The sequence below is a fragment of the Pseudonaja textilis genome, chromosome 4 (genome assembly GCF_049901715.1).
Source record: "Pseudonaja textilis isolate UNSWEBS1 chromosome 4, rPseTex1.2, whole genome shotgun sequence".
In the NCBI taxonomy this organism is placed as follows: domain Eukaryota; kingdom Metazoa; phylum Chordata; class Lepidosauria; order Squamata; family Elapidae; genus Pseudonaja; species Pseudonaja textilis.
Window position 1 is genome coordinate 2,856,341 of NC_141993.1, and position 25,596 is coordinate 2,881,936.

A 25,596-nucleotide genomic window follows, 5' to 3' on the forward strand; every position below is an offset into this window, starting at 1 on the left:
GAAGATGGAATTAAATTGATAGTCCATCTGTTCACCTCCTAGACCGTATAAATTTGCAATCCAAGGACGGAGCTAATGGGATCAGCCTGCCGGGGAATCTCTTCCGGTTTCACCTTCCATTCCCACCCCCTGTTCATTCTTGAGTTCAAACTTGCAAGATCAGATCCTTTCGCCTCTGCTTCTTCCAAACTTATATATATATTTTTTCCTCTCCAGGTACCAACACCTCTCCCTCCCCCGCCCCCTCTCTTTTCCCCTCCCCTCCCCTTCCTTTCCTTTCCTTCCTTCCTTCCCCCCCAGTCTCTTTCTTTAGTCGAAACACTTGCCCCGCTGTGACTGCCTGAAAAACCTGCCGGCACAACTAGATAAACATTTACAGGGCCTGTTTTCTTTTCCTCCTGTTTATGAAGATTGGATAAACCGCTTCACATTGCAAACAAACGGTTGCCGATTCTCCACTATCCCACACATTTTAAAACAGGCCTCATCACCGATGAGAAATAGACTAAGCAAAAAAAAATAAAAAATTAAACTGATGCTTTCACTCCCCCATCCAGTTTCTTGAAGGTTTTTTTTTTTTTCAGCTGAGATGCAGATTGAAACGCCCTGAGCTTCTTTGCGGTGGTCCTGAGACTTGGACACTTGGCTCTGCCACACAATGGACGCGTCTTTTTGGGGTGGGTGGGTGGGTGGGACACCGGTTTTAAAGGCATTAATAATTTTGTACAGCTCTTAATCAGGAAAAAGACACCCACGGATATGAAAAGAAAACAGGGAATCTTCTGAGCAAAGGATTGGACAAGGTTTGATTGAATGTTCGGTTGAATTAAATGCAAGGGTACCGTTCGCCCATATGCAAATATTAGCTTCGGATACCCCTGCCCAGGGGAATGGAGGCAATCGAGGGAGCCCTGGGAACGGCTAAAGATCTTTGCCGCTGAATTTGGTGCAGCGGACTGCTGAGGAGGGTGGCAGGCGCTGGGGAGGAGGAGGAGGAGGAGGCAGGGGCCGCCGGTAACCCTTTGCTACACGTACACCTCGGCCCACACAGGGCACTCACCCTTCCCTCCAAGGAGAGAGCTCCTTTGCCAGCTGAGCCACCCAGGAGGTGCCTGGTGACCTTCCAAGCGAGAAAAGGGGAGGGTGTGTGTGTGTGTGTTTCTTTAAAAACAGCACCACGGGGCTAAAGCAAAAGTAATGGCACTGTTCATAACAGCAGCCTCCCCCGCCTCCCCCCCCCCCCACCCCCGCCCCGCACCCACCGTATTAGCCATACTACTCCAACAGACCGCTTTATATGTCCCCTCCTTTATCCCTGCGGCTTTTGCTGTGCCTGTCGGCCCCAGGAAGGAGGCAAAAACCAGGCGGCTATTTGCGGGTCTTCCCCTCGCCTCTTTTAGGGGTTAAAAAAATGAACATGGGGTGGGGGTGGGGGCTGCCAGAGCGTTTTATGGAATTAGTAGAGCGGAAATGCTGCCCTATTCCCTTGGCTTAGAATCCCCGACATAGGGGCGGGCGGGCGGGCAACTTCAGGTGGAGGGATGCTATTGACAGAAAGTGGAAAAGCAAACCAGGGACATTCTTTAGGGTGCTCCGCACTAGCCCTCTAATACCGGTATGTAAAGTGGGGGGTGGGTGGGGGGTTGGAGGTTAACGAGGTGAGGAGCGTTATGAGAGCGAGAGAGGGATTTCGGCGTGCAGAGAAGTAAAGCGGCTCGAGATCGATTCGCCTTCTTTGTAATTTGTACCGTCTTAGAAGGTTGTTTCTAACCCTTCCCTTCCCTCTAGCCTTTTCTGCACACATCCTGCCTGCCTGCCTGAAGAAAACCCGTGTTCCCACCTCTACTGAGAAATTTTCCTTGGCCTTGACGACGACTGTTGCAAGCTTTCCCGTGGCTTTTAAAAGGGGCAGCACTGCGACGATCGCCGTATTCTGGTTGTAGGCGCAAAAGAAATGTCCTTTAGGATATTCCAACCGTCCTTTCCCTCCCACCTTACAAAATACAACACGTCTTCTAAAGACGGACTCATCCCTCTTATTAACCGACTGCTCAGACCGATTTCAACCAATTGCGAGCGTTTCTTTTCATTTGAAACACCGCTCACAAATTTGGCTGGATAAAATATATATATATATAGTCTATATATATGCAGTCCGTTCTCTCTACTGCCTTCCCTATTTTCAACAAGGGCCAGCTAGGGAAAAGCGCGCAAATCGCCCCTCGGAGATGACTGCACGGAAAGTTTTTCAAATGGTCGAAAGTCCAAAAGCATTCCCCCGCCCCCCCCAACTCCTCTCTCTCCAGATATTAATCAACAACGAATCCGGCCGGTGGAACCAACTCATTCTGAGCAAATCCTGCCATTTTCAAAGAACTCAAGTTTCTTCCTCTTTGAGATGAAAAAGGTCCCCCCCCCCCAGTGAAGTTTCTCCCAGCAGCTTACCCTGAACCCGCTTGAACGAATTGTGGAGCAAAGTTTGCCCAGGCCGGCAGTCGGGAAACTTCTCGAATCGGGAGAGCAGAGGCCGGTCTCAAAGCGGGGAAATCGGCTCCCGCTTGCTTGCCGGCGTCCCTCTTGGAGACGCTCGAGGCCTCCGGCGGGCTGAGGCAAGGAGCGAAGTCTGAAACGAAGCCGGGAAACCACAAAAGGACCCGGGGAAAAAACCCCCGGCGGACGGGCGGGTGAGGGAGGGGAGTGCTGGGGTGATCAGCCTGCCCTCTCCCAGCTCCGTGGTCTTTCGCTTTCTCTCGCTTCTAGTCGAGAGAGAAGCGGCCAGTGCGCCTGGAAGGGTCCTGGTGCCGCCGCCGCCGCCCGCATCCCCGTCCTTCCGCGCTCGCTTGACTCCAAGAAACGCTCAGCGCTTCGCTGGGATCGCCCCTGGCTCTCTGGTAATCCCTAACCCAGGTGCAGGTGCCAGGCCTTGCACATTTGCCCACAAGTTTTAGTTTTCGTCCACCTGGAACAATGTTCACTTGCAAATTACTCTAACTTTAACTAGGGAATTCTCTTTTAACCCTTTTTATTAGGCATGGTTTGATTGAGGAATTGCACCACACATGCATACATACTAACTCAAGATCCTGAATCTGCTAATCCATAAGCGTTTTGTTATATAATTGTTTTGGATACCCTATATAATGGGTTTTTTTAAAAAAAAAAAACATTTCTGAAGTTCACTTAACTGAAAAAAGTTTTGCTTGGTGGATTAGTTCTTGGCAGCACCAGATGCCAGGCTGAATTTTAGTGCTTCATTCTCCCTTTGGCTTCTGATATTTTCTGGTTCCCCATACTCCTTTCTCCCTCCCTCCCCCCACCCCATAATAGTTCTTGCCAAAGTCAGGTGACTTGGACCATAACAGATTTAATTCTGAGATGTAGTGGTTTCCAGATTTTATAACAAAGCAAGAACAATTTGTAACACAATGGTAATTGTCATTTAAGAAGGAAAATAAACTTTCTCTGGCTCTTCGGTCTCCTGGCCAATGCAAGCTTATTACACTCTGGGAGGGTTAACTTGCAAGGCAGAAAGTGGTTTTCCTTTTGGAATATGGAAAAGGGGTCTTTTGCGATTGCAAGGAAGACTTTGACAGTTTGCTGCTTAGACAAAGCAACGCATCAAGGCAATACTGATCATTCTTTGTAGGCACGAACTTCATTGTCAAACGATAACTTTTATGCCCTTCGTTTTTTTTTTTTTGTTTAGTAAAGAAGTTACTTCATTCGGTTGAAATAAATTGCCAATGTAATTTAAAGTAAGGAAATAGTCATAAGATATTTTGAGAATGTGCTTATTACATTTCAAACAAAGATATCACAATCATGAAAAGAAAGCAAAGATTAGCAAAGAGTAGAAAGCAAAGAGTAGCAGGATTTTTTTTTTCCTATTCAGACAAATATTCTCATTCCTGGAAACTGTCCAGATGAAATAAGAAAGATTTAGAAAAGAGAGAGGGAAAGAAAAAGAAATAAATTAGATTAATTATGCTCCTTTGTCAGGAGCCTATGAAATAAAGTAAGTATAAGTAAGCTATGAAGTTCGCAGAGAAACTTTTGTCTACTTGACTTCCGGGCGCTGCTTAGGTTTAAGATTGTGCTTCCTGTTTTTTGAAACCTTTCTTTTAAGGATGCGTGGTTTCAAAATCCTCACCCCTTCCTTTAGCTCAGTTTATTCCTGAATTTTCCAGAGAATTTTCCACAACGGGCAAACTCGAGGCATTTTGCTGATCCACAGCACTTTCCACACAGTTTGGTCTGAGTTTTATGAGGACCTTGCAGCGAGAGAGGCTATCAGGAACAATTTGCTTGCGACGTCTGTAAATCCAAATGTTTGCAAAAAGCCCCCAGGCCACGGAACGCCAACCTTGGATGAAAGGAGGTGGGGGAGAAATGATGGGGGTGGGAGGGGGGAATCTTCCATTACTGCTGATTAAAACGAGGCTTTACTAAGCTTTTAATTCATTAATTGAAAATTTTGTGAAGAAATTAGAGAACTCCAAACTATATCCAGTAGGGAGGAAATTGCGTATAAGGCCTAATTTCCAACCAGATGCCAACGCGCTTCCCCAAACACGAAGAAACATATTGTGTGTGCTAGGAGACCGGTTATTTGTTGGATCCAAAGATTTGGGGCCTAATATACCTCTGTTTCTACTAATTCCGACAGCTTCCTAACTATAAGACCTCATAGCCCCAGCTAATCGCACCTAGTTAAGCCGCCGCCGTGAGTACGAGCAAGACTTTAGCCTCTCTATTTCAGATTATCTTTCATTCCACAAAGGGCGCACCTACAGATTCCAGCACTATCCTTACAGACGTCTAGCCATTTCTAAACTTTAGTTGAAGTTGTGGTTTTTCCCCGCAAGCCCTCTGGCTTTTCTGGGGCAAAGACCGAGGCGCGGCGGGAGGAGACAGGCAGGCACCACCGCGTGGGGCAGACCTCCCATTTTCTGGCAGGAGCGCATTTGGCCCTAGAGCAAGCAAGCTGGGCTCGCTCGCTCGCTCGCTCTGCAGTTGCCCTCCTGAGCCTCCGACCTATTGTTGGCTTCCCCTCAACTCAAACGAGGCTGTAAAAGGTCTCCGACTTGTCTTGAGTTTTCTAGCAAACGCGCTCTTGTCAAGAGAAAGGGGTTAAAGTGCCGGCGCCCGAATAAAGAGCATAGCACGTGGGCTGCTTAGCTTGGCAGGCAAACAAATGCAGCGCAGGAAAAAGCCAACAACTGCAGGAGGCCATCAGCCCGGCCTGTCTGCTTTTCCTTTTCCCTCGCCTTGCTAAGTGCCCAAGGAAAGCCTCGCCTTCCTGGAGAGAATGAAGGAGAAAGAGGAGGAGGAGGAGGAGGAGGATGAAATTGCAGCCCGCGGGGCTCCATATTGTACCAGAAGCCTCATCCCCCAAAAGTGACAGGTGGAGTGGGGGGTGGGGGGTGGGGGGGATGGGGATCAGAGAAGGAAGGGACGGATCTGGGCTTCAGGCCGACTACAACGCCCTTGGTCTAAACTGCCTGTGCGACGCGGAAAAGACGCGCGCGAGGGACGCCCTATCCATTAAGTTGGAGCACTTGAGCCGGAACTATTTATTCACGCTTGAAAGCGGAAGTGTTGGAGGGCCTCGCGTGGGGCGTCACTTGGACCCTTGCACGGAGAGGTTCGCCTGGATTCCTCAGCTCCTTTCTCGGGCTGTTGCTTCCTGGCACGGTTTAGGCGGCGGCACGAGCTGGCCGGGATGGATGCTCGTCTCTTGGTCGTCTGCTCCCTCCGCCATTTCCCCGGGAAAAAAAATAATAAAATCTTTGCGCTGCTTTCTTGCTCTTTTACTCCTAGTGGCACCTCGGCCTACCCAGGACGGACGGTACTGCTTATGTCCCAGCCGAACCCTCTCTACTTCCAAATGAGAGCCTTGGCGACGCCATCGGTGTTGTCACAGCCATAGTGAAGGTCTTCTAGGTGCCCTAGGTGACTCCCCGAGTAGATTGCGTGATCATGATAGAGGACTGAGGGAGAGAGAGAGAAAGCCGATTTTCACAACATGGGAAGGAAAAAAGGCACTGCCCTGCGTTTCCTTTGGTCTGAAAGCACCCTTGGCTGTGTAAAATGCGGCGGTTTGTGTTTCTGTTCCCTTATCGGGACAGAGCAATTAATTGGCAGCAATGGAGTCTGCTGAATTAGCAGACCTGACTCGGTCCCAAACATAACTGGAGGACTCAGAAAAGCAGGAACGGCCGAGGCACCCAGAAACAGCTATGAGCTGCTTCTTGTCAATCCCAGGTCGAAGAAAAAAAAAATGCCAGATTTTCCGGAAGGAAGAGAAACCACATTGTCCGTAAAGTCCAGGGCGGGCTGAGAGTTCATATTAGTTGGGGCGGGGGGTGTGGGTGTGGGGGTGGGGAATGAGATCAGTGAGTTCGCTTGGCTTGATCAGTTGGGGAGTTGAGGTCATGAAATCAATGCATAGATTGCTATCTTCCCAACCTCCCAAAAGTTTATTTTTTTTTCCCCCTCTCCAAATTTCCGCAGAGACGCCGGTGCCGCTTTTGAAGTGTAAATGCTCCGAGTTGGAAGGTGTGTGTGGGGGGTGAGGTGGGGGGGGGGAGAGAATGAATAAGCGGGGGCAAGAGACCCTCTTTGAAAAAGAAGGTTCATTTAAAGTAAAACTAGCGGGAGCAGCCAAGCTTGACCAGCCGCGAGTTGGGCTCGGGGAGTTTTCCGAAAGATAACAGAGGAAGGGAGGGGGAGGGCAGAGCGGGGGGGGGAAGGGAATTCTTTATAGTGATTGAAATCCCTTCGTTCCCTCTCTTTGGGCTAGAGGAAGGAGAGAGCCGGGAGGAGAAGCAAGCGAGTTCAGGGATCCTGCTTAAGGAATTAGCATTGTCCTCGATCCCCCACAAACACCCCCCCCCGCCCTCGGGCTGACAGAAATTGTTGGGTAGATTTGACTGTTGACAAAGCAATTCCTCCAGGAAGTCCTTGCTCAGGAAGAGGTGATAATTTGGGGAGGTGAACTGAGATTAGAGGCTTCTATTTACACAGAGATCTCTATACTTTTCCATCAACAAAGATGGTCACCCTAGAACGTCTCTCTCTTTTTTTTTAATGATATCTCTTTTATTTTGTTTTGTTTTTTTTAATCTCAAGATGGATTGCTTTTGATAAAGGTGTAACCGTATTTAATTTTATGAGATGCTTCCAGAGGATTTCAGCAATTCCGCTTGCTTTGATTCGCTCTTCAAAATCCGACCTTCCTTAAAGAAGCAAGTGCCCTCGCTTGCCTGTACCGCCACGCGCATTTCGACCCTTCTTGGCTAGGAAGACCCGCCCGCGAGGCTCTTTCTGAGCGACTGCCATCAACTTATATCGGGGCGGGCCTGGGGCTAAGCGGGTTGATTCGGGGATGGAAAGCACTCGGCCAGGAGTCCCCGGGCAAGAGGCCCGATGTGGGGCAGCCGGGACGGGAGGCCGAGAAAGCGCTGGGGCTTGGACTGAGGTTGATCGGCTGAGGCCAGAAGCGGTTGCTGGAGTTCTGTGGTAGGCGTTGGTTGAGGATTTTGGCTAGAATAATCCTGACGGCCCAGGTATTACCCGGTAGAGTGCAAAGGCTATGCCTGGTAGGGGGAAAAAAAATACAGGGATGAACTTCAGTGACCGATTAATTTCATTTTCTGTCACAGTTCAGACAAGGCGCAGGGTCCTTGAAATAGATCGGGAAAAGATCTTGGGTTGGGAAGGCAGAGGGTGTGATTGTGTTTGATACCTCGCTCAAATATAAACTTCTAACAAGAAAAAAAGGAGGAGGAGGAGAAAGAAGGAAGAAGGAAGAAGGAAGAAGGGAGAAGGGAGAAGAAAGAAGAAAAGAAGAAGAAGAAGAAGAAGAAGAAGAAGAAGAAGAAGAAGAAGAAGAAGAAGAAGAAGAAGAAGAAGAAGAGAAGAAGAAGAAGAAGAAGAGGAGAGGAGAGGAGGAGGAGGGAGAGGAGGAGGAGGAGGAGAAGAAGAAGAAGAAGAAGAAGAGAAGAAGAGAAGAGGAGGAAGAGGAAGAAGAGAAGAGGAGGAGGAGGAGGAGGAGGAGGAGGAGGAGGAGGAGGAGGAGGAGGAGGAGGAGGAGGAGGAGAAGGAGAAGAAGAAGAAGAAGAAGAAGAAGAAGAAGAAGAAGAAGAAGAAGAAGAAGAAGAAGAAGAAGAAGAAGAAGAAGAAGAAGAAGAAGAAGAAGAAAGACGACTCAGCTTCGGGAAAGGGGATTATCAAAGCTCCTGAACTGAAGATTCATTTAGAACTCGGTTTAGTTTGAAACTTTTCCCCGAAATTTAACGAGAAGTAGCAAACCGTCCAACGCCCTCTGTAGGTGTCGCTTGGAACAATCTCCGTTGCCCAGATCTTAGTGGAGTGGAGGAAACCTTCCGTCCACCTGCGTCCGGAATAGAGTTTCCCGCCCCCCCCACGCCTCTGCCCCCCTCAGGAGTCCAGCTCCGCCCCGGAGGGGGGCATAATTCTTTCACCGACCTATCGCTTCGGCTGCCGCTGCCGCACCTGCGCTGGGCCCAAACAAATAAGGGTTGAGGGGTGGTTGGTGGAAGGAGGTCAGAGAAACATGTCTCTGTGCACGTGTGAATTTGTGGACTGCGTGCCGTCTCCCAAGATATGATTTTTCGCGAAAGACTTCCGGGCCAATGTCTTTTCGCCACCCGCCTCTGCCATCTCTTCAGCCCCCGTAAATGGCCCGCTTGATCCAAGCACAAGGGCCATTGCGTTGGGCATCGAGACCGGCCCAGTCACACACACACACACACACACACACACACACACACACACACCTCCGGCAGGACAGGATAACATAACAACCAGCCGTGGCGCAGCAGCCAAATAATCATTTGCGGCGGTGTGGCATTTCGCCACGCAGGCTCTGCTGAAAGGCAGTCTGCCTAGCTGTCGGAGCCTGTCGGGCCCCCAAAGTGGGCAGGCGAGAGACAGAGGGAAGTGTCACTCTGATTGATGTCATCCCGAGAAATATTCCACGCGAAGAGGCGCAGCTGGCTGTGAACCTGAGATTTTTCTGCTGGTGAAGTGGAGAGGCAGGAAGATTTAAGCAAAGGGGTGCGGGGCGGGGGGGAGAGGGAGAAAAGCGGGGTTTCATTTCGCCTCCTGCCACTACCCGTTACCTGGAAAGGACGAAAACCCGCGTTGAGGAGCAAATGGCAGGGGGTGTTATTGATTTGCCGCAGGCGCTTCGAAAGAGGGTGACTCTTTCGTTTCCCCGAACATTCCTCGGAAGTGAAAAAACACTTTACTTCGTTTTGCAATCGATACGAAATCTCTTTTATGCACAGTAAACGTAAACACACACACACACACACACACATACAAAGTTATTCCTGGAGACAGTTGACATCGCGAAATAAGCGGGGTTTAAGTTCTGGCTTTGGCAGAATGAAAGTAGAGAAGGCAGGCAAAGCGTGCGTTTTAATGCATATTCTTAGGAAAATCTGAGGTCCCCATTGACGGATATAAACCCCCACCCCCTTGATATGGAGCGTCCAGCTAAATGGGACTTACTTGGGTTTGGCACTACAAAAGAAAGTCCCCGAGAGTGGTTTTCCTGTGTCCCTTCCTTCCTGTGTCCCTTCGGACCAGCTCGGCGCCACAACCGGCAGCCCCTAGGCCGGACCTTGAAGCCGATCGTTCCCCTTTTGCTCGGGAGGAAAGTCGGCCTGTAGCCGGATCCGCAGCCGTCTCCTTCCTCCAAGGTGAGTCTGGGGGGGTGTGTGTGTGGGGAGGACTTCCAAGAAGGCCTGGGTTTCAAAACGGCGCCGTTTGCGGATGTCGCGGCGGTTCTTCGCGCGCGGAGCGTGTTAAGAAGACGCATCTCCGGAGCCAGGAGCGGGAGCGACCGGCCGGGCTGTGACTACGCCGCGAGGCCAGGGCTCTGTGATGGAGAGGACACCTCTCTTCCCAAGCTTCTTTAGGGACGCGAAAAGGCCTGGCGCAGGGGGAAGGCGCGATGATGATGGCGGCGGCGGCGGAGGATCTGAGTTTTACCGCCACACACCAAGGTGGCGGGGAAGGTCCCACTTGCCACCGCCGCGGCGTCTGAAAGATGGAAGCCGCCCATTTCCCCCTCTCCCCCGGCCAACCAAGTAGCGAGGCGAGAGCAGGGATCCCGGAGCAACCAGGTGTTCTCGGGCTGCCCAGGCACGGGTCTGCCGTTGGATGGGCGGAGGTCCCGGCCCCCCGCCAGCCCGAGACCCGGACGGACATCCTTCGCGGGGGTGGGGGGGGGGTGTCGGGGGGTGGCTGGAGGATCGCCGGGGCCGAGCCAGGGAGCCACTTGGCCGGGGATGGGGCGCTGCGCTTTGGCGAATCCGCGAGTGTTGGAATCTACTGCCTTTGTCTGACAAGTCATCCATCTCCCGGCCCGGCGCGCGGGGGAGGGAGGGAGGGGGAGGTGTGTGGTGTGTGTGTGTGTGTGTGTGTGTGTGTGTGTGTGGACGAGGGGGGGGTGAGAGCCGGGTGCGATCTGGAGGGGGCTTTGCCGCTTTTAGAGAGACGGGCATTGGCGGCGGCAGCTCCATTCTCCAGGCAAAGCTCGTGGCAAGCACATCCCCACCTTGGCGCAAATTCGCCAGGAAGGCAAAAGGGGGAGGAGGAGGAGGAGGAAGAGGAGGAGGAGGAGGAGGAGGAGGAGGAGGCCAAAAGTCTGGCCGGAGCAGAAGGAGTCCTCCACCATCGCCAAGGAACCTGGAGCTACAGAGGCGGAGAAGGCTGCCTTGGGGAGGAAGCGCCCGCCTGCTCGGGACTGGTCGCAGCGCGCCAACTTCAGCTTAGCCGACCCGGCCCGGGAAGGAAAGCCGCCAACGCCGCCACCTTGCAGGGACCCCGCCATGCCATGCTTCGGCCCCCCTTTAGCCAGCCAGCCGGGAATCGTGTGAACGCTGCGGCGGGCATAACTTCCCTTCGCTCGGCCAGCAGCGGGCTGAGGGCAAGGAGACTCCCCGCGGCCCGCCGGCCGGGCTTCCACGGCTTGTTCTTCTGATTCTCCCCCAAGTCCTGAAGTCGAACCTCCGAGGCGAAACGGCGGCTTCAGCCGACTTCTTCCCTTTCCTGTGCCTCCCCATGGATATGCACTGCAAAGCAGACCCCTTCTCCGCGATGCACCGTGAGTACCGGCCGCAGCCTTCCTTTCCCCCGCCGGGCGGCTGTCTCCTTGAATCCCCGCTGCCCAGTAGAAAGTTCGGGCTTCCGTTTCCCACGGTCTTCCTGCCGGGGGCCCGACCGCCCCGCCGAGGGGAAAGCCGCTCGCTGCTTGGATCTGCCAGAAAAGGCAGTGAGGACTCGGGGATTCCCGATCCTGAAACCGGCGCGGTTCCTTCCCAAATTCCCCCGGGGAAGTCTCGGTCCCGAAGAGGCCTCCCGGAAAGCCCGCGGCAAGGCTCCGGCGTGAGGGGAGTCGAAAGTGGCAGCTTTGCCGCCTCTTCGACCTTTCTTTCCTTCCCTGCTCCTCCGAAGGCGGCCCCGGCGGAGGAACAAACCGCGATTTATAGGCGTTTATTTCTTTGAGGCGGGGAGGGGAAAAAAAAACATATTTCAAGGTCGAAAATATTAATTATGCTGCATTTATGGAAATTTGAGTGCAGGGCCGATTTTTGTTTTTGATTCGTATTTTCCCAACCTTGCCCTGGCAGTTTAAAATTCATAGATGCAGGAATTATTGATTCATAAGAAATAAAAATGCCAGGCAAACGGGTGGAAAATCCAGAATCTCCGTCAGGCTGGTTCCTTCCCCCACGCATTGCTGTATTTAAAAAAACAAAGCACTAGAGAATCAATTTCGGGTTTTGAACTTTGAAATAAAAATAGAAGAGGCGGTTGCAACAAAGCTTAAGTAGTAGTACGTAACAAGCCAACTTTGACACCCCTGACTTTTAGTTTGCCTTAGTTAACAACAGGCTTATAAAGAAACGAAAATTGATCTGTTAAAATTTAAAAATATTTTGAGGTTGGAAAATCTGGGATGACGTTATATACCAACAAACTGCATTTTTTTTAAATATTGGGAAGCTTTATTTTTCAAAAAAAAAATTCCATGATTTAAAAAAAAACATTATGTAGAATGGCTCCCCTTATTTCATATCTTGTTCATCACTAAAGGAACAAAACTGACTAGTTCTAGCTTTAATTCAGCTGGAAATTAGATCAGATTTGCAGATCGATTTTCAGATTGGAGCCCCCAGTTAAAAGTAAAATAAAAGAAACTCATCTTTAGTACATTCTAGGTTTTTTTTTCCTAATGGAGAAAATTTATTTCCTATGAGGTATATCTTCCATTTAATACAAAGAAAGGTCAGGAACAGAAATACGGTTGGAAACCAAGAAAGTAATTGCAAGGTGCGATGCTCCGGTTAGGAAGAAGCAGGTGCAATACTCTGAATTATTAATTCCGTGATCTTTTTGCATCTGTTGCCTTTTAATACTCTGTAATGTGAGTTATCAAAGGTGCTCTGAATTATTCAGAATTGAAGTCTTGGAGAAATTGCTTGCCGGCTTGTAACTTTAGAGGCAACATCTGCAAAAGGCGAATCAGATAAATGAAGGAAATAAGCAGATAACTTCGAGAGGTAAGGAAGGCGATCCGAAACTCCCACCAATTTCCACTTTCCTGACACTAAGCACAAAAAAAAAACGTGGTAGTTGATGAGGGGCGAAGCACATTCGTGGTTCCAATACATGCTGATAAACAGCCACTAACCGGACGCAAGGATGACGGTTCAGCATCCTTGAACGGCTACCGCTAGAAAGGAGAGGAAAAAACTTAATTTGCCAAAGGATTGGGATCGATAGAGGGCAAGAAGAGTTTCACTAAGTTCAGAGATCATAAGTCAGTGTCACAAAGGGAATTGGTAAGTGAGAGAGAGAGTGAGAGAGACTGGCAAAAATGCAAACAGGTCATTTTTCAGCCAGCCTCCGAATCCGGTTCAACTACTCCCGTCGGAAAGAGAGCTCAGGTGGGTTGTCTACTACGGGAAGGTTTGGGTGTCGGTGAGGTTTCTCTTGGATCCAGCTGCTTGGCCCACTCTTGTAGCTGTTAAGATAGCTGGAGATCGAAACCGCCTTGGGACCTGTTTCCCTTCCAGAGCAGCAGCGCTACAGATTTCATTCGTAGATCAGCTTCGAAATGGAGGTCGCGGGGTTAACTGGGTTGAATAATCAAAAGCGAAAAAACGGAGAACAGAAGAGACTCCGCTTCTCGGTGCTGGGCACGAGTAAAGTCGGATTAAAATCGCCTTCCTGAAATTCTCCCTTTTCCACCTCAATCCTACTAAGATTTTAGCTAAATCATCAGAAAGATGTTGAGGGTTGTCCGAAGAGAATCTTTTAGAATGTTTGAAAAAAGACTTCAAATCAAATGAAATCAAACCATCGCCGCCGTTGGTTTAATAGCTGGGGGAAATTTCCGGGAAACGAGAGGTGATAAGAGTAACCGTGTTAAAAGAGCAAGGAACAGTTCGTAGTAGCTGGTGGAAAGGAAAGAAAAGAGAAAACGTTTCATTAACGGGGAAATGAGTCTTTGGATTTCGTTTTTAGACGGTCGATTTCCCTCGAGGGGCGCGACCAGCTCGCGGGTCTCACTTGGCGGCCTCAGTCTCGCCGGGCTGCTGGGCCCTGGGGGGAGGAAGGCGGAGGAGAAGCGCCCTCCGACTGGGAAGAGGGGTCTGCTGTCAAGCGGCAAAGGGACTCCCCAGCCCCCAGCCCCCGCCTCTTGGGCCCAGAAGTGCTGGCCGAGTGACCCCCAATCCGGCTTCCAAGCTCAAGCCGAACCGCCCCGACTAATGCCTTTCTCTCGTCTTTCTTTCCCTTCCCCCGCCCCGCTCGCCTGCTTTTCTGTCTTTCCGTTCTCTCTCCCCAGCAGGGCACGGGGGTGTCAACCAGCTCGGGGGGGTGTTTGTCAACGGCAGGCCTCTACCGGACGTGGTACGGCAGAGAATCGTGGAGCTGGCTCACCAGGGCGTGCGGCCTTGCGACATCTCCCGGCAGCTACGGGTCAGCCACGGCTGCGTCAGCAAGATCCTGGGCAGGTATGAGCGGGCGGCGGCGGCGACAAGGGAGGGAGGGAAGAGGGGAGGTCTGCTGCTCGGCTGGCCCCTCGGGGCTCTCCCCTCGCCCTGCCCGGGCCCGACGAGCCCCCCACCCCCCACCCCACGCACCCAACCCCAACCCACCCACCCACCCCCACGCTCCTTCCTGCCGCTTTCTTTTGTCTGGCCTGTCTCGACACAGGGACCTACGGTGGGTTCGCAAAGAGGGGGAAAAGCCCGACGAGGCCGGGAACAAACCGAGCGCCGCCCCGCTTGCGGTGAGACCAGCCGGCAAGCATCCCCTCCCCGCCTCCCAGCTAAGCCAGGCCGGGCCCTGCTTTCTCTCCAGCCGCAGGTCAGCAGGAACCCGGCCGCGCGCCCGCTGCCGCCGCCGCCGCCTCCGCCTCCGCCGCCGCCGCCTTCAAAGAGGCTCAGCTAGGATGGGAGTGGGGAGCCCGGCCAACCCCGGGGCCGCCAAAGAGACCGACGGCCGGTGTGTGTGGGGGGGGTCCCCCAGAACCGGGCCCGAGGCCGGAGAAGAAGAAGAAGTGCCCCGTAGATGGCTTAGGCGGCCTTCTCTGACCCTCGGTCCCTTTTCCGGCCTTTCAGCCGCTTTGAGCCCCTACTAGGGCCCTGGCCGGCCCGGGCAAGGCAAGAGTGGCCGAGCGCGAAAGGCGCGGTGGGGGGAAAGAGAGAGAGAAAGCGAGAGCCGGGCGGGCCTTCGAATCGCGCGGCCCGGGCAGGAGAGCGGGAGGGTCGCGAGGTGCTGGGCGGGGAGGTGGCGGGGATCGAGATCAGCGGCTGTGGGAAGCGCCGCTGAGCCGGGCTCTGCCCCCCCACCCCACCCCTCCCCACCTCCCCCGCAGGTATTACGAGACCGGGAGCATCAAACCCGGCGTGATCGGCGGGTCCAAGCCCAAGGTCGCTACCCCGAAAGTAGTGGATAAAATCGCCGAGTACAAAAGGCAGAACCCCACCATGTTCGCCTGGGAGATCCGCGACCGGCTCTTGGCCGAGGGCATCTGCGACAACGACACCGTCCCCAGCGTCTCCTCTATCAACCGGTAAGTCGCCGCCGCCGCGCGTTTTGCCCTCCTCGCAGGACGCTCCGGACGGCTGACCCCGTTGCTCGTTTTCTCTGGAGCGCGCGCGCGCGCGCGCGAGGCTTTGGGATCCAAGCGGCCAAGTTTCTTGACACCGAGAAAGGCGAAGGGGGAAGCCCTGGGCGAAAAAAACCCCCACCCGGTTTCTTCGCCTCCTTCGAACCGCAGGGTCTGGCCCCGAAAGGCCAAGGCGGTAGGGGTGAATTCCTCCTGGTGATTTCCCGGGGGTGGTTTTCCTCCTTTCGGGGCCAAGTATGTGGGGAGAGGGTCTGTGGGGGCTTTGGGGCCAGGCAAGGAGGACAAAGAATTGGGTGGGGGGGTGGCTGCCTGCATGGCAAGCAGCTCCAGATGATAGTCAAGAATGGTCGAGGTCTGCAAGAAGACAGAACTGTTGCTGGTTGCTTTGGCTGTCTTGAACCTCTGAGCCTTCACTCTCTCCTTCTGAAGCTTCTGTCTATTCTAGGATCTCCCATACAAAATCCCTATTGATCAAACCTTGGGGTGGGGTCTGCTGCTTTATAATATTTGGCCAGGTCTGCATCCACAGCTTCCTCACCTTCACTGGGGCTGAAAAAAAAAAAAAAAACGTGCCTAGGACTGATCCGGGCAATGACAGTCATTTAGATTTCCATGTGCTTTACAAGGTGATGCTGAGAAAGGAATTGTGCCACCTGTGCCAGGCAGATGTACAAAAATGCCCCATAGGAAGTGCAGAGTAATGCTCTAGTCTATTCTGTACGCTGGTCTGGAAGAGAAACGGGGAGGGGGTGTGTGTGGAAGATGCACAGAATGGTTCTTTGGACATACACGTAATTAACGATGCTTGAAAAGTAGGAGATGTCACCTATCTATAACCCATTCTCACAAATGCTGAGCTGTCACTAATTACAAATGAACAAATGCAGACTGCCTGTTTTGTTTGGGTTTTAAATTTAGCACTTTCCATGGATATCAAACATTTCCAAAGTTTAAGCTTCATGATCCTCAAGGAACTATCTCTAACAATCTACATGGATATCTTTTTGAATACATAAACTGAGATTTTGGTATCTTCAGCAGTGAATTACAGTATGAGCAGCTGCTGCAAGTATGCCATGTTATACATCTCTGTGTCAAAAAAAAGTAGCCCTATAAGGTTATTTAGATTCAGACAGACACAACAGCCGACACATCTATTTCAATAGCTGTTTAGTTCCATGGTTGTATAATAAATAGTAAATTCAGCAATTTTGAAAGAATGAAGCAACGTGCATCAAAAGTATAGAAACAGTGATGTCTTTATGTGAAAAGATTATTCTTTGTTCTTACAAATAATAGACATTTTGTAAACTGGCAACCTCGGTGGCTTTTTATAGTTTAGAAAAATGATGTGAAATAATTCCAGATCATTTGAAAATAATAGGTTAAAATAACAAGGGAGCCTCTCTTGGCAAAAAGAGATGCCTCCTCTGTATGATGGCTCTTTGTAATATACGGCTATGTTATCCCACCAAATTATCCCAGTGTGTGCTATCAATATTAAAATGGTCATTAGGTTAGGAACAGAGTAAGTTCAGACTGGCTGACTGATTATGCACCTTCCTTAAAGAAAGGGAGGTTCCACCTGTCTCGGGGATGGAGATAATAGAAGTAACATTGGAGCCTCTTGAAAAGCAGCTGTAGAGAGCTGGTCCAGAAAAGAGAATGGGAGGTTGAGGGGCTCAGGCCTCAGAACTAGGCTTCTGGTAAATAGGGAGATGCTACTTCAGAAAAAGTGAAGAGCCATCTCAGGGATCTGCTCAGATAGAAGAAGTGTTCTGGGTTGTGGAGTGGTGGTTGGAGGAACAAGTAATTTATCCTCTCTCTAGGAGTTCTTCTCAGAGCATAAACCCTAGCCTAGCATCATAACCCTAGTAAAGACCCCATTCAGTATAGTGGGAGAACCTTCTGCTATAACTGAGATGATTTTATCAAAGGATAGATATTTATCTGTGTCAGGTAGTCTTGCATGGATCTTTAGAAGAGAGGCTAGCTTACCTTTAAATGTTGACTAGATGGCAATTCATTGGGATAACATGAATTTTCCAGATAAACTGCAGCAGCCAACGCCAGGCATGTGGCAGCATAAAAAATAAATACCATTGTTGTTCCTTATAAGCCCAAGGCAGCCATCAAGAATCAGGATTCAATTGGTCTTAGTTAAGCCTTGACTTTTCTACCCATTATCTAATCTATCCCTGAAATGAGGTAAATATACCAAACCGGGCAGCATTTTGTCATTAAATCTAAGCCAGTATTTCTTAGGGATACTAGAATCAATATTGGAAGTTTCTGAAATTAAACTAGAAAGAAGATAGTCTTGATATAGTCTCGATGATTATAAAACTGATTTGGTGAATACATATATTCACATACATATGTTGTGGTATGTGTATCTCCTTGCTCTCTGAAATCAAAAGAAATTGCTCAATTTGTCATGACAGAAAACAGAACTCTTGAAATTATATTGTTGGAAATTAAAAAGAAATAAATAGATTTCTCTCTTAATAAATATTAGGATTAGGGCCAATAAATATTCCATACCCTGCATATACCACATAGACTTATATAAAAAAAGGAATTATTATAGAAAAACATAAAAATATTTTTCCATCTTGCCTGAAAATTTATGTTTGGACATTTCTTATTTTTCTTTTTCTAATTCTGAAATAGCAATGTGTAGTTATATAAAGAATAATGGTAAGTGATATGTCAGTACTAAGTTCAAGTATTCAGTGTCTTGAATTTCATGGACAAAATGACATTTTGAATTATTACTCTTAATGTATGCCTTCAACTTCATTGTAATCTTGTTTTCATATATTTGCTGGATTTAAAAGTCATGTGAGTAGAACTGATGACCCAGAGAAATGGCAGTTTGCTATTTGCTAGATGTTTTAAAGCCCAGAATCTGGTATGCTTTAATGTGGACTCCTTCACTAAGTAAATGGTTAGATTCAATGGTTTAAATGGTACAGAAATTAAAATTAAACATTAAATACGGAATTTTCAGTACTACTATTACTTCGAGTTGCCACTAATACGGTTACATTATAACAGGATATGTTAAAGGAGAAGTTTCCAGCATTGCCCCACACCATTAAAACAGTTATTATTTGGTTTTTCTCGTTTAGTACTTTTATTTCCCCTTCCTGCCTTCCTTTTTTCAAAGAAAAAAAAAAGCAAAACTGGCTAAGATGCTTCCTTTTATCCCATTCCTATTTGTCTAGATACAATATAAATTATTTGACAATCAGTGCTCCAACTATCCCTGGCCACATTATTCTCTCCGCTGCATACCTGAACAGTTTATTTCTTAACTTGGTTACTTATTTTTAAAGCAGTGGATGATAAATAAAAGGAAAGTTAAATAAATGCATTAATGAGATATTTATGGAAAATGTCTCAGCTCAGATCAACTTAGTCCAACTGGAGGCACTGACATAGGAATATTACATAACAAAAACTTCTAAAACTTGGAAGTATTCTTCTAGAAAGAAGTTAAGAGTATTCAGTCCTCTTTGTGTCATAGTATTTTATCTTAAGGGAGGCGGGGAAATTTTCTGATGATACAAACATATAGTTGAATGTGTGTTTTACCAAATGATGCGTCAGGATACTTGGAGGAAGAATCCGTTTTCTGAAAAGGGCAGCTACTGGTGATTAATAGGATAAAATTCCTTATTCCTTAATTGTTTGTCAAACTAAGTGGTAAATTACAGCATAGCAAAAGAAGGCGGATTTTATTGTTACACAGGCAATATGACACAAACAGATCATCAAAAGAATTTCAACCCTATAGATTAGAAATAGCAAGAATGTTATTTTCAGTGCTTTAAACAGCTGGAACACTAATATAGAGGTTATATGTAGATTTTCAGTACCTTTATAATTTCTCTGAGTGAATGAATTTCTCGCACTTGGATGTCTTTCATGTTGTTTCACTGCAGCTATTTATATGACTCTTAAGATCTATCCCCATGTGTCTTCTTCTGAGCTTCCAAACACTGGTTTGTTTGGCAATTTTCAAAAGTATAAGGATAATTTAGGCAAAGGTAGGGCAGAATGACGCAGGTAGCATTGCAGGTGGCTGATGTTTCTGGAACGTGAAAGTTGAAAAAATTGTGCTTTAATTCAATCTTTATGTATTCTTGTGAACTACTTGGGAGGGAGAAAAAAGTCTTTATGCAATTTTCCACTTTAAGAATGAAACCACTTGGGCTGGCTATGATCTCTCTAGACCGCAAAGGTAGAGGTGTTTGGTTGCTATCCTTCCTGCAGAAAATTTTACATGACTACCCCTGATTCAAGTAGAGTCACACACTTCTGAACTGTATCCTGTAATTTGGCTTTTAACGGTAGTTTAATTTGTCGTGGAAAATGGAACCCTTATCTCTCTTTTTTTTTTGCAGATTATATTGCTGCTAAAAGCACAGGACTAGGCATAATAATATTCTTGTAACTACTTTGAAATCTGTTTATTTCTTCATGCATCTGTATCATTCAACATTTCTTCCTTGATAGAATCCAATACAGCTATTTCATGATCACCAAAACACTTCCCTATAGAGGGGAGATACAAATTTGCTTAAAAACTAGCCAAAATACTCCTTTTCTTAGCATTTTCTTTAGAACATTTTTGACCTAAAATGAAACCTATGTGGCAATTGTATGTGATCCATAGGAAAGTAATATGGAATATTTTTGGTCTGATGCAGGAAAGAAATGTCTTTTTTTCTTAAAACAGTATTTCTATTGTCTTAAATTAGAGGTGGGTAATCTGTGCAAGATTTTCCTCTCCTCTCTTCTCCTCTCTTCTCCTCTCTTCCCCTCTTTTCTTAGCTCTAGGAGCTCTTTTCAATTACATTGCTGAAGTTGAAGTTGAATTTTAGCTGCGTAGTTACTGAAAATTATTTTGAAACAGTTTCTTGGAAATTTGAGACAGAAAACACAAGATATGTAGTGGCTAATAAGCGTGGTAGTCTTAACAAAAATAAAAAAGAGCAACGAAACCCTCTTAGCCTGCGCCTTTCTCTCCCCCAGAAAACAATCATTTCTTACCAGTGAACTTGCTTCCACTTCACAAAATTGTTTTGCCATTTTAGTCCTCTCCCATCTAAAGAAAACATTAAGTGCAATCCTTCCAGACACCAAAATGTTGCCCCTTCTATGATAGTTTGACTCCATGAAAAAAATAATATGACTATTTCTAAAAGTAACAGACTGATGATTGTGGTATATTGCATTGCTTACTATTTAATTGTCATCCAATAAGTAAAGATACACTGAAGCACATTATTGTCAATCTTAGCATTTTCAATCATCCTGTTCATGTACAACACTTTTGTGTTAAATCCCAATATGTCAAACTATTTTTTGTTGTCTGTCTCCAGGGTTGGCTGAAAATTCTTCAGACTATGACACATATGTAACATGATGGCTAAATACATGGGTAGATAATGCCATTGATTTGGTGTAATAGATTATCTACATATCTACAAATTTACTTATATAAGTCTATTACTAGAAATTGTTAGTGACTTTAGAGAACGATTTTCATTTTACTAGCAACTAAGAGGCTTCCACAGAAGTTCTTATCTTTATTGTCTCAGAAGTAAATTCCTCTGAATTCAGTAGGATCTCTTGTTAAATAATCATAAATTTCAGTTTTATTCATAAATGTCTTGATTATGTGGCCTTTATTAATGAATCCAAAGAGCAATAGAATAATTCATTTTGTAGAAACAGCTAAATAATAATTAGTGATGTAGTTTTCATAATTTACAAACCTCTTCTTCAAATTAGCTCTTAAACAAAAGCATCCTTTACCATTAAAACCTTGGAATAGATGCTTATGAAAGGATCAAGTCGTCTTATTGGATCAAGGTAGAAAATCCAAGCCAAATGCTGAAAATAACAATTGCAGTAATATGCCAATGAAATTCTAGATTTCATGAATAGCAGTATCATGGCATTAGCAGAATCTGGCATTAGCTCCATCATATATGTCCAATTCAGCAATATCACTTAGGCAGGATATTATCTAACTTGAGTACTTTCAAAAAATGACCAATCATCATCCTATGGCATGGAAAAAATGTTTATTATGGATTATTGAAAACAACAAAATAAATAAAACTTAAAGGTTGTCATACAGAAAATGGCTGCCTAGTGTTCTTTATGGTAAGGAAGTCGTTTCAGCTTAACATTAGGTTAAGAATCTTAATGCCTCATGAGATGTAGTTTCCCATTCATCCAAGATACTTAAGGAGAAGCTAGACAGCAAATTTTAGGGCTGTTGTCATGTGCAATAGGTTGAAATAGCTTGAGGAATGCTATCCTTTAATTGTCAGCTTTTGAGAGCAACAGGAACAGGGAATGGTACTTAGAACAAGAGCTAGTCACAAATATTTGAAAACCCAAGAGGAAAATATCTTTTACATTCCCTAGTTTATTTGTGAATGCTTCCAGTTCATATAGGCCGAATCTAATGTGCAAAGAAGACTAAATTGTCTGGGAAGCCTCGCATCCTAAAGGCTTCCTCTGGCACTTGGTATATTCTATCTGCCAGTCTTTTACTGCCTTTTTTTCCCTTGGAAGAAATGCTTACTTACTGCCCTTGGTTTTATTCACTAAGGTATTAAAATATACATTAGACATTTTCATTTTCTTTTAAATAATGCCCCCATGAAGATACCTATACATTCTGACTGGAAACATTTAACTAATGAGACATGATTCAAAAGCACACTTGAAAAATTTCATAAAAACTTTAAAAGCTGATATTTTAAATTCTACCTTTTCAGTGGTATGAGGAGGAGTCAGCACCACACAGCACAGCTAAATCTTAAGCAGAGCCCTGATATTGAGTTTATAGGGGCTATATCTCAGCAAAAAAGGAAGCCCAACACTGGGTTGCTTTTTATAGTAGTTTTTTTGTGGTATCTATTGATTTTGTGTTTTTCTATTTTACTTTTTGAAAGTCCTTTTCTCCTGTTCTATCTGTGGATAATATATTTTGTCTTGAAAATTAATAAAATTGTCAGGTGGAATATGATTTTTAGTCAGTAAATTAATTTTTTTTTACATAAAACTATTGACAGGATTTATTTTTTTTAAATCTAGGCTTGAAGTTTGGTGATGCTTGTCCTGACCACTCAGTACAGGTCAAAGTAATTTGCAAACAGAGCTCTTAATTCACAAGGCATTCTTTTTGGTCTGTTCTTGCCAATTATACATTATTGGCAAAGCATCTACAGTACTCTTAGAATCAGGACTGAAAGTGAAAACACTGTGAGAAAAATAAGTACAAACAGGCTCAGGAGAATAATATTACCTAAACTATGAATATCTGGGAGCTTTTGCAAGAGTTCTGTTTGATTTTCTTTCCAAAGTGATGGAGGCCAGTGTGCAAATGCTACTAGAATATGAAAAAAAACAAAAACCAAAAGAACATTATCTGCTTCTGCCACACAACCCCAGGCACATTTATCCAGATTTTTCAATACTATATTCCATGCCTGTAACTTGAAAGTCAGGCTAAGATTGCGATCCAAACAATGGACATGAATTTGGGAGTAAAGGATCTAGCCAAAATCTGAAAAGTAAACACAAGAGCAATAAAAAAATAACCTCCTTAACAAGAAAAATAAATTTCTAAGAACAGAACAAGGGAAAACAGTGCCAGATACGTTTTTTAACAGCTAAAACTTTCAAAAAATCTCATACGGTCATCAGTGGCCTAACAAGCACAGGTTTAGGTTTTAAACGTCTTGAGTTGCAAAGTATGTGAAGTTTTGGAAGAATTTTCTACTTACAGGCACAACTGCTTTAAGCAGGACTAAATTAAGAAAGTGTCATTTAATTAGCTATTCCGGATAAAGTGTTTTACTTGGTTTCACCCAGCAGGGGGCTTGTTCTGAAAATATTTTGGCATTCCTCTTTCATTCCAGGAAGTGAAGAGTTCCAGATCCACAAGAGCAAATTCTAAGATAAAAGTATGCAGATATTTCCTAAAGAATTCCATTCAGGTTATTGTTTCGTGTGACAACAATACCTCACAACAGAAATGCATACTGGATCCAAGAAGCTACAATCACTTTAAAATCCCCTCTGACTATATTATCTATTCGGTTGAGTTCTATTTTATGGGCCAGGTCTCTCCATGTCTTCAGATCTTACACAACTTTTTTTGTTTTTCTATGCTCTTGATGGGTGTCAGCTTTGATGGTGTTCACTGATGGTGTTCTTTGATGGCCTGGTTTCAAACCACTGGCCTGGTAAAAATCAGTAATTCTTCCAACAATTTACTTTCTCCAGCAAATTCCCCTGCATGACATGGCCAAAGCAAGTAAGGCACAGCTTCGTGATTTTGCCTTTTAGTGACCTGTCGTGTGTTATGTGCTCTAATACTTAAAATCCCCACTAAGTAACTGTCTCTTGGTATCTTGTAGATACAGTATCTTAAAGTCGATTAGAAAAAAAATCGAACTATTCTCCTTGGTAAATTTCTGAGTAATTTTAAAGAACTTTCCCGTCTAAATAATAAAAATACATATACAAAAGTAAGGAAAATCAAGTAACGCGGAATTAAAAATAAACTAATATTGCAATTCTTGTCTATAGATTTACAAGAAAAGTTAAAGATAAAAAAAAGGAAAATAAAATCATCAGAAAGGAACAAGCCCTGTGTCTGAGCATGTCCAAATGCTTTTTCTCTAGGGTTTTTCATGATAAAATATTTTTCATCAATGTTTTCCCTGGGCTTTAGAACGCTAAAGAAATGTTGTAATCAAAGTCAGCTTCCAGAGAATGTTCTTTCATCTAGCTCTAAGCAGTCTCCCCCGCCACCAGTGCCACCCCCAATAATCTGAATTGCCACATTGGTACAATGCTTGAAAAGAAACATGATTTTTATTGGACTAAACGAAATACTTTCCATCGATTGGGTAATATTTTATATATGGATAGGGTGGTAAGAACTGCTTTTTCACTGTGCCTTATGAAAATTTCCACACCACACCGCACACAAAGCAAAGGTGCCTAGGATGATACCTTCTGCTGGCACCCAAATATTATGCATAGCTGGATACTGCATTTTAAGCAGAGGAAAGCACATAGTCAATGGGCAGTCAATCCACAGACTTTCAGAGATAGTTTCCAAAACAAGGAGCAGATGCAGTGGTGGGACTCAAAAGATTTTTACCACCCGTTCGGTGGGTGTGGCTTGATGGGGCATGCTTTGCATGCGTGCACACACTTTGCGTGTGCACTTTGTACAGGTGCCGAGGGGTTCCAATTCACCTCCCGCAAGCCTGCACTCTTCCTGTTGCTTCAGCAGTTGCCGAGCAACACTCTGCTGTGCTGTGCAAAGCAGCTGCGCTTCAAAAGCAGGGAATAAAGGTGAGCATGGGAGCCCAGGCAGGCAGGTGGACCCAACAGCAGAGTGGCGGAGAAAACTGGTTCTGTCTCTGCAGCTCATCAGCACTTCTGGCTCAGTAGAACTAGGCCGAAGCGGTAGAATACCGTCACTGAGCAGATGGTAGCTGCCTCTCTAGCCCAGAAGAGAATTATTTCTAGTTTTTTGCAAGTGGGAGAAAGAGGAGGAATATTTGAACACGACTTCCACCATAAACAGAGATATACACTACAGTTGCTGGAATTCTTTCATCAGTGGTGTATCAACCATTAAACAGACTAAGCACGTGCTTAGGGCACCAGGCCCAAAGGGGGAACCACAAAATTGAGAATATGGCTTCATTTGCACAAGATGTACAAAGGAAGAGGGGGCACCAAGATTTGTCAGTGCTTAGGGTACCAGTGAGCCTTAATCCGCCACTGTCTTTCACAATAGCCTTTTAGCTTTTCTGCAATAAATGTTACTTACCAAAAAGTTTTGGGCTGTTGCATTAATTCAGTCTGATAAATATGTCCAGAAAAGTGCTGCTTTGGGGAAAAGCGTGAAGAAAGTTTGAATGATCTGTGTTTATGTTTAAAAAGGAATTGTTGAGGAGTAATGTTAGCTCTTTTTAAATACCACATGTATTTAAAAAAAGGAATGGTAAATATTTGATCTAATGATTAATTCTAATAGCTTGAGAGTTCCCGGTGTGCATCAAAATATTCCTTAAATAGTGATGGGAATTAGAAAGTGGCATCACTTATTCATGAATATAATATTGATGGAAGTTGAAAAATTGATAATGGGAAAACTGAGTTACTTCTTTAAAAAAAACTTCCTGTATTGTATTTAACTTTAAAGAACTGATTTAAGAGAATGGGAAATTATGCTGGAAGTTTATTCATTTATTTTTCATATTTCTTATATCACTACATTCCAGAATTAAAAATATTTTTAGGTAGGTTTATGTAGTTATTTTAACCACCATAATTTTGAATCAATTGTAAAAAGGAGAGTT

General features: G+C 45.9%; 1 protein-coding gene across 3 annotated transcripts in view; it reads left to right on the top strand.

The window, feature by feature from the left end:
- The first annotated feature begins 11,020 nt into the window (after positions 1-11,020).
- The window catches only part of PAX2 (paired box 2), a 211,204-nt gene continuing 196,628 nt past the window's right edge, over positions 11,021-25,596 (top strand). For 2 of the 3 annotated variants that reach the window (XM_087932130.1, XM_087932129.1), the window contains exons 1-4: positions 11,021-11,140; positions 13,889-14,057; positions 14,260-14,412; positions 14,924-15,121. In XM_087932130.1, the coding sequence (XP_087788256.1) occupies positions 11,098-11,140; positions 13,889-14,057; positions 14,260-14,412; positions 14,924-15,121 (563 nt within the window). In that variant the 5' untranslated portion in view covers positions 11,021-11,097. The remainder of the gene's footprint in view (positions 11,141-13,888; positions 14,058-14,259; positions 14,413-14,923; positions 15,122-25,596) is intronic. The other variant, XM_087932131.1, reaches the window with a different exon arrangement.